At 42.0% G+C, this 13,505-nt stretch overlaps 1 protein-coding gene across 2 annotated transcripts in view; it reads right to left on the reverse strand.

The window, feature by feature from the left end:
- USP33 (ubiquitin specific peptidase 33) overlaps nucleotides 1-13,505 on the reverse strand; it is a 65,696-nt gene that overhangs the window by 49,120 nt on the left and 3,071 nt on the right. The window contains exons 2-5 of one of the 2 annotated variants that reach the window (XM_060202202.1): nucleotides 5,913-6,046; nucleotides 5,687-5,740; nucleotides 4,838-4,900; nucleotides 1,034-1,186 (exon numbers count right to left, since the gene is read on the reverse strand). In XM_060202202.1, coding sequence (XP_060058185.1) covers nucleotides 1,034-1,186; nucleotides 4,838-4,900; nucleotides 5,687-5,740; nucleotides 5,913-5,993 — 351 coding nt within the window. In that variant the 5' untranslated portion in view covers nucleotides 5,994-6,046. Of the gene's footprint in view, nucleotides 1-1,033; nucleotides 1,187-4,837; nucleotides 4,901-5,686; nucleotides 5,741-5,912; nucleotides 6,047-13,505 lie in introns of those variants that run through there. The other variant, XM_060202203.1, reaches the window with a different exon arrangement.

Raw genomic sequence — 13,505 nt, forward strand, 5'->3', positions numbered from 1 at the left:
ATCACCAAAGGTCTCTGTCCCCATTCCCACACACACAGAGATAAATGCCAGGCTTCTCCCACAAATCAAGTTTTCTCTTGTGTTCAAAATCTTAAAACTTATCAGGTGAAGATAAAACTTCATCTCAGACAAGAAGACTTTAATCTTATCCCAACCTATCATTCTACCAAAAAGAAGAAGAAGGGGGAGGAGGAGGAGGAGGAGGAAGAGGAGGAGGAGGAGAAGGAGAAGGAGAAGAAGAAGAAGAAGAAAAAGAAGAAGAATAGGAGGAAGAGGAGGAAGAAGATGATGATGATGATCAACGTGAGTGTTTCACTGGGTGCAGGACAGGATTATGGAGACTATTTTTCTACCAGGGCCTGATGGGCCTTCATGCATGCAAGATTCCATCATTCCTAATGTACTCTTCCCCGCTCCCCGCCCCCAGATAAGAGGGTAAGAGAAAGAAAAAAAGAGAAGAGAAAAAAGAGAGAAACATCATAATTATCGTTCTACTACTCGAGAAGCTTTCCCTTTACATCTTGCATCCAAGTGATGATGGCCAAGGGCTCAAACCAGGTCCTGATACATAGTTGAGTGTGCACTACACCAGATGAGCTATTTCCCTCCCCTCTGCCCCCATACTGACATTTTTTTTCAGACTTTTAAAAAATATGTATTCATTCCTTTTTGTTGCCCTTGTTTTATTGTTGTAGTTATTATTATTGTTGTTGTTGATATCATTGTTGAATAGGACAGAGAGAAATGGAGAGAGGAGGGGAAGACAGAAAGGAGAGAAAGATAAGACACCTGCAGACCTGCTTCACTGCCTGTGAAGTGACTCCTCTGCAGGTGGGGAGCCGGGGGCTCAAACTGGGATCCTTACTCCAGTCCTTGCGCTTTGTGCCACCTGTGCTAAACCCGCTGTGCTACCACCTGACTCCTCATTTTTTTTAAGTACATGTTAGGTAGAGGTCCTTTAAAATTCAACTACATGACAAATTCAGAAATCAGTGCCTGAAAATATTTGATATAAATGGATTTAGATTATTACCTGAACACTGTTTTCTTGTGTTTGGTGAAGCTGTCGCACATGAGGCAATGAAGGCTGAGTTCCTAATTTCCTATCCAAAAATACTTCTTTGCTGCAAGCATAACACCATACTCGAAGTGTGGTAAGGTTCACAGTTAGATAATGCTTTGTCTCCTGTATGATTTCACGGGAAAGAGAAAAAAACAAACCAAAGTTGGGCACAGGAGAAAATACTTCAAGAAATCACTGAAGATAAACTGTTTGCCTTTTATGAATAATAATATGCTCATAAGAAAAAAAGCTAAACTAGAGAGCGAAAAATGTTATCTAGTATAATATAAACTATAGATAAAGTTTAATCTTTGGTATAATCTAAAATAGGATGAATGGGAGGCTGGGCGGTGGCACACCTGGTTAAGTGCACATATTACGTACCAAGTGCAAGGACCCAGGTTCAAGCCCCCACTCCCCACCTGCAGGGGGTCCATTTCACACGCAGTGAAGCAGGTCTTCAGGTGTCTGTCTGTCTCCCCCTCTCTAAATCTTCCAGTTCTCTCAATTTCTCTCTGTCCTATCTAATAAAAATAAGAGAAAGAGAGGAAGGAAGGAAGGAAGAAAGGAAGGAAGAAAAATGGCCACTGGGAGCAGTAGACTCATAGTGCTGGCACAGAGCCCTAGCAATAGCTCTGGTGGCAATAATAATAATAATAATAATAGTAATAATAATAATAATAGTAACATCACCAAAACCTATTCTAGGACTTAATTTTACTGTCATTTTCACAACTATTCATTACAATAATCTAAGATGCTGCAAGTATAATACAAGAAAATAAATGACAATGGTACAGTAACTATTCTAAGACATTAAGAATGGCAAGAAATACACACATCATGGGAGTCAGGTGGTAGAACAGCAGGTTAAGCGCACGTGGCCACATATGCTTAACCCATTGCGCTACCGCCCCAAACCCCTATGCTTAAATCATTAAAGCATTATTAAAAATAACCTCTTTTTACAATACTATGTTACCTACAATCTTAGACCAGATTGATCAGAATCATTTGCTCCTTCCTATATCTAAGAAATTGTTATTAGCAGACATCATTAAATGGCATAAAGTATGTTGAGGGCAGATATAGTACAATAAATCCTAACCATGGAATTTCAAAGAAAAACAAGCTCCTGGTGCCTGCTGGTGGTGCTCCCGGTTAAGCATACATAATACCATGTATAAGGACCCGGGTTCGAGCCCCTGCTCCCCAACTGCTGGAAGCACACTTCACAAGCAGTGACAGAGGTCTGCAGGTATCTTTATCTCTCCCTCTCTATCTCCCCCTCAATTTCTCTCTGTTCTGTCAAAATAAATAAATAAAAAGTGAAAAAATGGTAAAAAAAAAAAATGGCCGCTGGGAACTGTGGATTCATTGTGTAGGCACCGAGCCTAAGCAAGAATTCTGGTGACAAAAACGGGGGGGGGGGGGGGGGGGGCGGCGAGAAAGAAGAAAGGAAGGCAGGCAGGCAAAAGCTCCCAACTAACTTGGTTATAATAATAATTACCTATTGCCTTCTTAAACTCCAAGACTACAAGGAACCTTCCCCATTGTCTTTAAAATCCCTATTTCTCCCAGACCCAGAACCTCTGAGACATTGTATTATTTATTTATTTATTTATTTTCCCTTTTGTTGCCCTTATTGTTTTTTATTGTTGTTGTAGTTAATTGTTGTTGTTATTGATGTCGTCGTTGTTGGGTAGGACAGAGAGAAATGGAGAGAGGAGGGGAAGACAGAGAGGGGGAGAGGAAGATAGACATCTGCAGACCTGCTTCACCACCTGTGAAGCGACTTCCCTGCAGGTGGGGAGCTGGGGGCTCGAACCACGATCCTTATGCTGGTCCTTGCGCTTTGTGCCACATGCGCTTAACCTGCTGCACTACTGCCTGACTCCCTATTTGTATTTCTTGATGCCTTTCTTTTCAGTCCCGTACCCCGTTATAATGCCTCTGATGACTTCAACACAATCTGTGTCACCATACCACATTATGCTGCCGCTGCCTTTGTGCTCTGGACTGTATGTACCCAGAGAGAACAAGTCTGAGATGTCAACCTTCTAACTCCAATAATCTCGTGAGACCTTTCCTAACACACAGAAATACCCAGTTCCATTTCAGATGGCTCACTCTCTAACAAAGTTACAGATCCTAGTTATAAGCTGGGGCCTAGGGTACTAGGTACATGTTTACAAGTATCCATAAATAAAACGAATTCTTAGCCTCAGTAAAAACTATGGTGGTTACCGGAGAGAAGGAGACTGGAAGTATGGCTAGAGGGGTTCCCCACTCTGTGCCAACTTTTTCAGATAAAGACAACAACAGAGCACCAATGCTTCCCCCTTGGTACTATGGGGGCCTGGGGCTCCAACCCAGAATGCACAAAGGGCAAAGCAACTACTTCCCAGGTGAACTATTATGCTGACCCTAGAAAGGTCTTTTGAGGGTGGGGTATAGCAAAATGGTTATGCAAACAGACTCTCATGCCTGAGGCTCTAAAGTCCCAGGTTCAATCCCCCACACCACCATAAGCCAACGCTAAGGAGTGCTCCGGTTAAAAAAAAAAAAAGTCTTTTCAATGTGATATACAACTTTGATGGTAGGCAAACGTCTAATAAACATCTGACAGTTTAAAGTTATACCACTAAAGTTCTCTAGTACTGTAAACCAATGATTAATAAAAACAAAACTTCAATCTTTCTCCACAGGAGTTGCACAAAAGAATTATGCTCTGCAAATGAGTAGGATAACTATTCTCTCTTTCCCAAGAATGGTACATAGGACTGCCATTCTAGATCCAGGGAAGAGAAGCAAATTAACTGTACACATGATGCCTTAGAGTCCTGGAGGTATTCTACCTTAATTAATTCTCTTGAGGAAGCCTGGTTAAGAACAGCTAATGTCGGGGGCTGGGACATGGTGCACCCAGTAGAGAGTACACCTGGGTTCAAGTCTCTGGTCCCCTTCTGTGGGAGGGAAGTTTCATGAGCAGTGAAAAAAATGCCACAGATATCCCCCTCAAGTTCTCTGTTCCTATCCAAAAATGAAAGAAAGTAAAATAAAATGGCCACTAGGAGTGATGTATTTATTGTGCAGGAACCAAACCCTGGTGGCAATAAAATAAGAAAAAAGAATAACTGATGTTGTAGACACTATAGTGACAAAAACAATTTATTCTTCAGAAATGTAGTTTAGATTAGGATGTCAACTTAATACTATGAAAGAGACATGCCAGAATTACATAATAACAGCAAACAACAAGAGTCAAATTGAAAGGGTCTATCAGTTTACAGATAAGCAGGTTAAGTTAACATGAATTGAGGCCTGATGTTAAAAGCCTATGCATCAACTCCTGGTTCAACTTCTATATCCTCCACACATCTAGAAGTATACTTTTCATATCATCACTTTCTTAATTGCAACCTCATTCATTCAAATAATGAGTTTCTGTTTTCTTTTCTTTCTTTTTTTTTTTTTTTAACCAGAGCACTGTTCAGCTCTGGCTTAGGTTGGTGCGGGGTATTAAATCTGGGACTTTGGAGTCAGGCATGAGAGTCTGTTTGCATAACCATTATGCTATCTACCCTCAGCCCAATAATGAGTTTCTTAATGATTCCCGACCCCTATCTTCTCGAGAGGACAAGCTAAGGATTTAACTCATCATACACAGTAAAGAACAATACTTGAACTTATAGCTTGAATTAGCAACAATGTATTTGCTTTACATTCCTTCAGATCTTTTTTAGAGATGTGTTACATGTGCCATATACATACCTGAGAATGTATGGTGCTGTGATCCACTTGTGATTCACCACAGCCAACATAAGAACATCTATTCTATATACAAAAAGGGAAATGAGATAAGATATGTACATTTTAAATGGCCACTACAATTACATTTACAACTAAGTTTTGATCACTCTTTAACTTATTAGTTACATGACTTCCCACAGTTACTTTAGCCAAAAGTCACTAGGCATGCAGGAATAAAACTAGATTATTTCTAAGTTAATAAGCTAGTTCACTGCTAATAAAAGACAAGCATAAAACTGTGTACTAATTTACTAAAGCTCTAGAAAAATACTAAGTTAAAACCTATGGTTTGGGGAGTCGGGCGGTGGCTCAGTGGGTTAAGCGCACGTGGCGCAAAGCGCAGGGACTGGCATAAGGATCCCGGTTCGAGCCCCCGGCTCCCCACCTGCAGGGGAGTCGCTTCGCGGGCAGTGAAGCAGGTCTGCAGGTGTCTATCTTTCTCTCCCCTCTCTCTCTGTCTTCCCCTCCTCTCTCCATTTCTCTCTGTCCTATCCAACAACAAAGCAACATCAACAATGGCAATAATAACTGCAACGAGGCTGCAACAACTAGGGCAACAAAAAGTGGGGAAAATGGCCTCCAGGAGCGGTGGATTCATGGTGCAGGCACGGAGGCCAGCAATAACCCTGGAGGAAAGAAAAAAAAAAAAAAGAAAAAAAAAACCTATGGTTTGAAGTTAAATTTTGTTATTGGTTAGTTTTTAAAGTCTCTTCATTTATGAAATTCTCTATGTATCAAAAGAATCTTCTCACTATCTTCATTCAATTTCATTGACTTCTATAAAACTTTTGAGAAAAAAAAAATGCATACCTCTAGGCATGCCCAAAGATTTGGTCCCCTGACTTTACAATCCTGACAAGTACCCTAAAAGAGAAGACAAAACAACATTGTCATAATATTAACACAACCAAACACATACAACTGACTAATAATATAAGCAGAAACACGATACGTGTGTGTGTGTAACATAAACACACATATTTGAGGAAAAGCAGACATGAATTTTTCAGAGAAAGGAAATAATCTTGTATCTTACATGAGATTTTTGTATTAAATCTTCTTTTGTTATTTCACCAACTGAATCCAAATGTGGACAATGATTTCGAAAAGCTGACATTGTGTTTGTTTCTTTCTCTTGTTTTCCAGAACTTTCCAAATGAGGTAGTACCTATAGGAAAATGAGTAAAAGTGGTAATTAAGCATATTAATATATTAAAATTGTTAAAACTGGGTAATGTTTATGCAATCAGAATCTCATATGTGAGGCTTCAAGGTCCCAGGTTCAATCCCTTGCACAAACATAAGCCAGATTTAAGAATATCTTAAAAAGCAGTCAAGAAAGACTCCAAATATAGCAGTCCGGGAGGTGGATAAAGCATGAGGTCCCAAGTTCAATCTACGGCAGCAGCACACGTACCAACCAGAGTGATGTCTTGTTCTCTATCCCTATCTCTCCTATCTTTCTCATTAGTAAATAAATAAAATCTTAGAAGGAAGGAAGGCCCAAAATGTATACTGGCAGTGGGTTAAGCACACATAGCGCAAAGCGCAAGGACTAGCATAAGGATCCCGGTTCAAGCCCCCTGGCTCCCCACCTACAGAGGAGTCACTTCACAGGCGGTGAAGCAGGTCTGCAGGTGTCTTCAAAGCCTTTCTTTCTCTCCCCCTCTCTGCCTTCACCTCTTCTCTCCATTTCTCTGTCCTATTAACAATGACAACATCAATAACAACAATAAAAAACAAAGGCAACAAAAGGGAAAAATAACTAATAATAAAAAAAGAAAAAAATTATTTGTATGGTATATTGCACAAAAGGACTCTGGGGCAGAGGAGGTGGGTAGTGTTCAGGTCCTGGAACATGATGGCAGAGGAGGACCTACCTAGGTGGGGGGTTTAGAGAGTTATGCGGAAAACTGAGAAATGTTACACATGTGCCAACTACTGTATTTTACTGTCAACTGTAAACCATTAATCTGCCCCCCAAAAAAGTTTATTTGTAATTAATGGTTTATAAGATTGTAAGATTACAGGGTACACAGTTCCACACTGTACCCACTACCAAAGTTCTCTGCCCCCATCCTCGCACTGGTAATCACCACAGTTCTCACAATGTTAGAGATAGTTTTATAATCACTAATATTCTGGTAGACAGGAAAATGGATATGTCCTCTTACAACTGTTACTGTTTGAATGTGGTGATTACTGTTACTACATGGTCAGCAAAAGCATTTTTACTATCCAGGGAGGTGGCTGAGTAGTAGGACGCAGTTCCTACATGCGTGGAGTCCTAGGTTCAATCCTTGTGCTGTATAAAATGGTGGAGTGGTGCTCTGATCTCTGTTATGTCTCTCAAAACTTCCTCCATTGCAGTAGGGGACCAGACTTGAACTTGGACATACAGATATCAATGTGAGCTATTTTGCCAGCTCTCAATTTGAAGTAATTAAGAAAAACATTTTTTCTTTTGCTTTCTTCCTTTTTTCCTTCTTTTCTTTTTTCTTTCTGTAACTCTTAGCCCTAACTAATCAAAAGTATTTTAAAAGGACTCATTTTTTAAAAATATTTTTATATTTATTTATTCCCTTTTGTTGCCCTTATTATTTTATTGTTGTAGTTGTTGTTGGATAGGACAGAGAGAAATGAAGAGAGATGGGGAAGACAGAGAGGGGGAGAGAAAGAGAGACACCTGCAGACCTGCTTCACCACTTGTGAAGCGACTCCCCTGCAGGTGGGGAGCCGGGGGGCTCGAACCGGGATCCTTACGCTGGTCCTTGCACTTTGTGCCACATGCGCTTAATCTGCTGCGCTACTGCCCGACCCCCAGGATTTACTTACTTTATTTTATTTTTATTTAAAAAAAAATTTATTATCTTTATTTATTGGATAGAGACAGCCAGAAATTGAAAGGGTAGGGGAGATAGGGAGAGAGAAAGAGAGACACCTGTAGCCCTGCTTCACCACTTGCAAAGCTTTCCCTTTGCAGGTGGGGACCGGGGGCTTGAACCTGGGTCCTTCCTTGAGCACTGTAACATGTGCACTCAACCAGGTGCGCCACCCCAGGATTTATTTATTTTTATGAGAGAGACAGAGACAAATGCAGTGCAGGGGGCTTGATCCCAGGATCCTAATCATGCAAGTAATACACTCTACTCACTGGGTCACCTCTCAGACTACAATAAAATTTAAAAGTATTTATTAATGATCTGAGAGAGGGGAACTAGAGCATCATTCCGGCATATGCAATGCTAGCAGTTAAGCAAAGAACCTCATTTTGTCTTATTTATTTACTTAAAATAAAAAAATAATTTGTTATTGACTAGAGACAGAAAATGAAGGGGGAGATAGGAAGGGAGAGGGAGAGAGACAGAGAAACACCTGCAGCTCTACTTCCACCTGTGAAGCTATCCCTCTGCAGGTGGGGACCAGGGTCTTGAACCCGGGTTCTTGCTCACGGTAGTGTATGCGCTTAACCAGGTGCGCTACCAACTGGGTCCTATTTTATTTTACTTTCATTTGTTTACTTATTTACTGCTTAACTCTGACCTATGGTGGCACTGAGGATTAAACCTGAGACCTTGGAGCCTCAGGCATGAGAGTCTTTCGCATAACTGTTATGCTATCTCCACAGCCCCTTATTTTATTTATTTTCCCTTTTGTTGTCCTTATTGTTGTTGTAGTTATTATTGTTGTTGTTACTGATGTCGTTGTTGTTAGATAGGACGGAGAGAAATGGAGAGATGAGGGGAAGACAGAGAGGGGGAGAGAGAGACCTGAAGACCTGCTTCACTGCTTGTGAAGCAACTTCTCTGCAGGTGGGGAGCCGGGGGCTCGAACCAGGATCCTTATGCTAGTTCTTGCGCTTTGCGACACATGCGCTTAACCGCTGCGCTACCGCCCGACTCTCTATTTTATTTTATCTCTTTTTATAACAGTACTGCTCAGCTCTGACTTATGGTGGTGCTAGGGAGAGCTAAGAACTTCATGCTTATGAGTCTAGTACTGCAGCCTCTGGGGGAAGACTCGAATTCAAACCTCCAGTCCACACCTGCATGGTCCCAAATACATTTTTTAATGCCTATTAAAAATTATCAGAATGCGGGGCCAGGCAGTGGCACACCTGGTTAAGTGCATACATTACAATACACAAGGACGCAGCTTCAAGCCCCTGGTCCCCACCTGCAGGAAGAAAGCTTTGCAAGCGGTGAAGCAGGGCTGCAGGTGCCTCTCTGTCTCTCTCCCTATCTCCCCCTCCCTTCTCAATTTCTGGCTGTCTTTATCTAATAATATATAAGTAAATGAACAAAACTGTCTTAAAAAATGACCAGAAGGGGGGCCGGTCGATAGCAGAGCAGGTTAAGCGCACAGGGCGCAAAGCTCACGGACAGCTGAAGCATCCTGGTTAAGACCCCGGCTCCCCACCTGCAGGGAGTCACTTCACAAACGGGGAAGCAGGTCTGCAGGTCTGTCTTTCTCTCCCCGCCTCTGTCTCCCCTCCTCTCTCTCCTATCCAACAATGACGACATCAATAACAACTACAACAATAAAAAACAAGGGCAACAAAAGGGAATAAATATTTTAAAATATTTTTTAAAAAGAAGTATCAAAAAGACTATGAATAATAGAATTATGCATATACAAGGCCCCAAAACCACAGGGGGGAAAAAGATATAAAAAAAAAATGTAAGGAAGTGTCTTATACCACATTCAGTCCTGTATATTTTCAGCATATATTGCTGGCTCCTGGGAACACTTTAACAAAGGTTTTCCAATGAAGTATGGGTCAGACACCATAAATCAAGTGGGGATGGCAGCGTCACTCCAGTCTTCACTCTACTTTTCCTTTTCAATAACTGGCTATCCATGCTCTTTCAACACCCTGCAATTCCCTTATTTACCTCAAATAATTAATCTGAAAGTCAGTAAACTCTTTCAACACCCTGCAATTCCCTTATTTACCTCAAATAATTAATCTGAAAGTCAGTAACCTGTCAATCCTTGTCACCCACAAGTCATCTAACTTCAGAAGAACTCAGTGTTAATTGGGGGAGGAGAAAGACAAGGACTATTTGAATTGTACCTTGAACTGGGTGAGGTCTAGACATCTTTAAGGTTTCGTTGTCCAACTACTCGTTCATTTAAGCAGCACTCTGACAAGTCCAAAGTTTTTTGTTTGTTTGTTTGTTTGTTTTTTGGATTTTTTTCTTTATTCTTTATTCATTTCCTTTTGTTACCCTTGTTGTCTTATTGTTGTAGTTATTATTGATGATGTTGTTGTTGTTGGATAGGACAGAGAGAAATGGAGAGAGGAAGGGAAGACAGAGAGGGGGAGAGAAAGACAGACACCTGCAGACCTGCTTCACCACTTGTGAAGTGACTCCCCTGCAGGTGGGGAGCCAGGGGCTTGAACCGGGATCCTTATGCCGGTCCTTGTGCTTAGCGCCACGTGCGCTTAACCCGCTGCGCTAACGCCCGACTCCCAAGTCCAAAGTCTTGAGGCCAAAACTCTTAGCATGTTAAAGTACCATTTCAATAATGTATTTGTTTGAATAGAAAAACACCTCAGAGGGGCTGGGTGGTGGCGCACCTGGTTGAGTGCACATGTTACAGTACTCAAGGACCCAGGTTCGAGCCCCCAGTCCCCACCTGCAGGGGGAAAGTTTTGGGAGTGGTGAAGCAGGGCTGCAGGTGTCTCTCTGTCTCTCTCCCTCTCTATCTCCCCTACCCTCTCAATTTCTGGCTGTCTCTATCCAATAAAGTTAATAAAAAAAAAGAAAAACACCTCAGTGTCATCTTAAGATTTCCCCTTCACTTTTATATATACTCAATTCTTACTGCTTCCCTCTTTTTTTCACTCTACCTCAATCCACATTTCTTCAGGTCTTGAACTAAATTGACTCTTTTATATCTGGATTATTTAACGAAATTATGTAACTGTGCCTGTTGCCAGACATGGTTAGTATCTGATCCCATATTCCTTCAGCTCACTCAATGTTCACTTTTTTACCATAATGGAAAGTTCTCAGGCACACTGACAGCTTTTCACTCAAGCAATACTATTTCTAAATTCTCTAACACCTCAGGCTCTTGCTCAATCCTAATCAAAGCAATGCAAGTGCTCAAAGCATTTGAGAGACAACCTCAATCAAAAAGGACTAGGAGTGGGAGGCAGCTCTCTATGAAAATATCTCAAGATTAAGTTTCAGGGGACTGTCTCTAAGTCCTTTCACACACACCTCTACCTTGTTAACATCTAACCTACACCCATGTTCAAATCTCAATATCTACTTTGCAGATAGCATGTCAGAAAAAAATGCAAGGGTTGTAAAAGTGCTGTTAACTTAAAACAACCCAAGTGGTCTCTTGATACAGTCTCCCCCCAAATCCAGTTTTCTAGTCCTATTCCCAACTCTGACACCATCTTCCCAAACAATACTCTTAGCCCCCTGAATGTTAGCTGCTGGGCTCAGACAAAAATTAGTAAAGTCACAGGCCCCATGGAATATACCTAAAATAGACTTCCTAGCTTCTTCCAACATGAAGACCCCAAATTTCATCTGCTATATTCTTCCCTATAGATTCCTGATTATTAAACTTGTTCTATTTTATATCTTAATGCTTTTCAGCCACCAAACTGCAGATGCTACCATAATGCCAACCTGACTTCCCTAGGCAACCTCACCAATGTGTCATGAAACCCCACCTCACCAGAGCCCTGCCCCACTAGGGAAAGAAAGAAACAGGCTGGGAGTATAGATTGGCCTATCAATGCCCATGTTCAGCAGAGAAGCAATGACACAAGCCAGACCTCCCAGCTTCTGTACCCCATAAAGATCTTTGGTCCATACTCCCAAAGGGATAAAGAACAGGGAAACTTCCAATGGAGGGGAGGGGATGTGGAACTGTGGTGGTGGGAACTGTGTGGAATTGTACCCCTCTTATCCCACAATCTTGTCAGCCATTATTAAATCACTAATAAAGAAGAAATGGGCTTCTGTTGAAAATCTTTCAAAGCTCACTCATTTCTAACAGTTTACCATTTACCTGTTTACTTCACATGAAATAGTTTCACATGATAAAGAGAAGAGGCAAGGCACCCCTCTGGCAAATGCAGCAGGAAGTCAGGCATACAAGTGCTTTAGTTGAGATATTTCCCCAGTTGCTTAGATTTCTTTTTTTAAATATATTTTTATTTCTTTACTATTGGATAGAACAGAGAGAAATTGAGGGGGGAGGGGAAGACAGAGACACCTGCAGCTCTGCTTCACCACTCGTGAAGCTTCCACCCTTATAGGTGGGGACCAGGGGCTTGAACCCAAGTCCTTATGTACGCTTAGCCAGGCACACCACTGCCTGGCCCTTAATGGATTTCTTTACCGTGACCAACATCACAGTTATGCCTCCCACATTCAAATTCCTGATCACAGCATGAAATAAAGAACTTACTGTGATTGTGGTTGTATAAGGGACGACCAGTCAGCGACACACCAAGGACCCAAGTTCACGACCCCCAGACCCCACGTTCAGGGGGGCTTCACTAAAGCAGTGCTTCAGGTGTCTCTGTCCCTTTCCCGGCCTTCTCAATTCCTGTCTCTATCAAAAGTAAAATAAACCACGATGCCAAACAGACTTCCCCAGATTGAAGACCCCACCAATGTGTCCTGGAGCTCCGCTTCCCCAGAACCCTGCCCCACCAGGGAAAGAGAGAGGCAGGCTGGGAGTATGGATCCACCTGTCAACGCCCATGTTCAGCAGGGAAGCAATTCCAGAAGCCAGACCTTCCACCTTCTGCACCTCACTATGACCCTGGGTCCATGCTCCCAGAGGGATAAAGAATAGGAAAGCTGGGAGTCAGATGGTAGCGCAGTGGGTTAAGCATACGTGGTGCGAAGCACAAGGACCAGCATAAGGATCCTGGTTCAAGCCCCCGGCTCCCCACCTGCAGAGGAGTTGCTTCACAGGTGGTGAAGCAGGTCTGCAGGTGTCTGTCTTTCTCTCCCCTTCTCTGTCTTCCCCTCCTTTCTCCATTTCTCTTTGTCCTATCCAACAACAGCAACAGCAATAACAATAATAACTACAACAACAATGAAAAACAACAAGGGCAACAAAAGGGAAAATAAATATTAAAAAAAAAAAGAATAGGAAAGCTATCTGGGGAGGGGATGGGATACGGAGTTCTGGTGGTGGGAACTGTGTGGGGAGTTGTACCCCTCTTACCCTATGGTTCTTGTCAGTGTCTCCATTTTATAAATAATTTTTTTAAAAAAAATTAAAATAAAATAATCAAATAAAATAGGAAAGGACCATACTTTATTACAATCTTGACTATAAATAAAATGCAAACCTTAAAAATATCCGGGGCTAAGGGCCAAGCAGTAGTATACCAGTTAAGCACACATATTACAAAGCACAAGGACCCATGCAAGGATCCTGGTTTGAACCCCTGGCTCCCCACTGCAGGGGGCTTGCTTCTCAAGTGGTGGAGTAGGTCTGCAGGTGTCTGTCTGTCTCTTCCCGTCTTCCCTTCCCCTCTCAATTTCTCTGTCCTATCCAACAACAGCAACAAACAACAAAAATGGTCACCAGGAGCACTGGATTCACAGTGCTGCCAAGCCCCACCAATAACCTTGCA

This window comes from Erinaceus europaeus, chromosome 11 (genome assembly GCF_950295315.1).
Source record: "Erinaceus europaeus chromosome 11, mEriEur2.1, whole genome shotgun sequence".
NCBI classification, from domain to species: Eukaryota; Metazoa; Chordata; class Mammalia; order Eulipotyphla; family Erinaceidae; genus Erinaceus; species Erinaceus europaeus.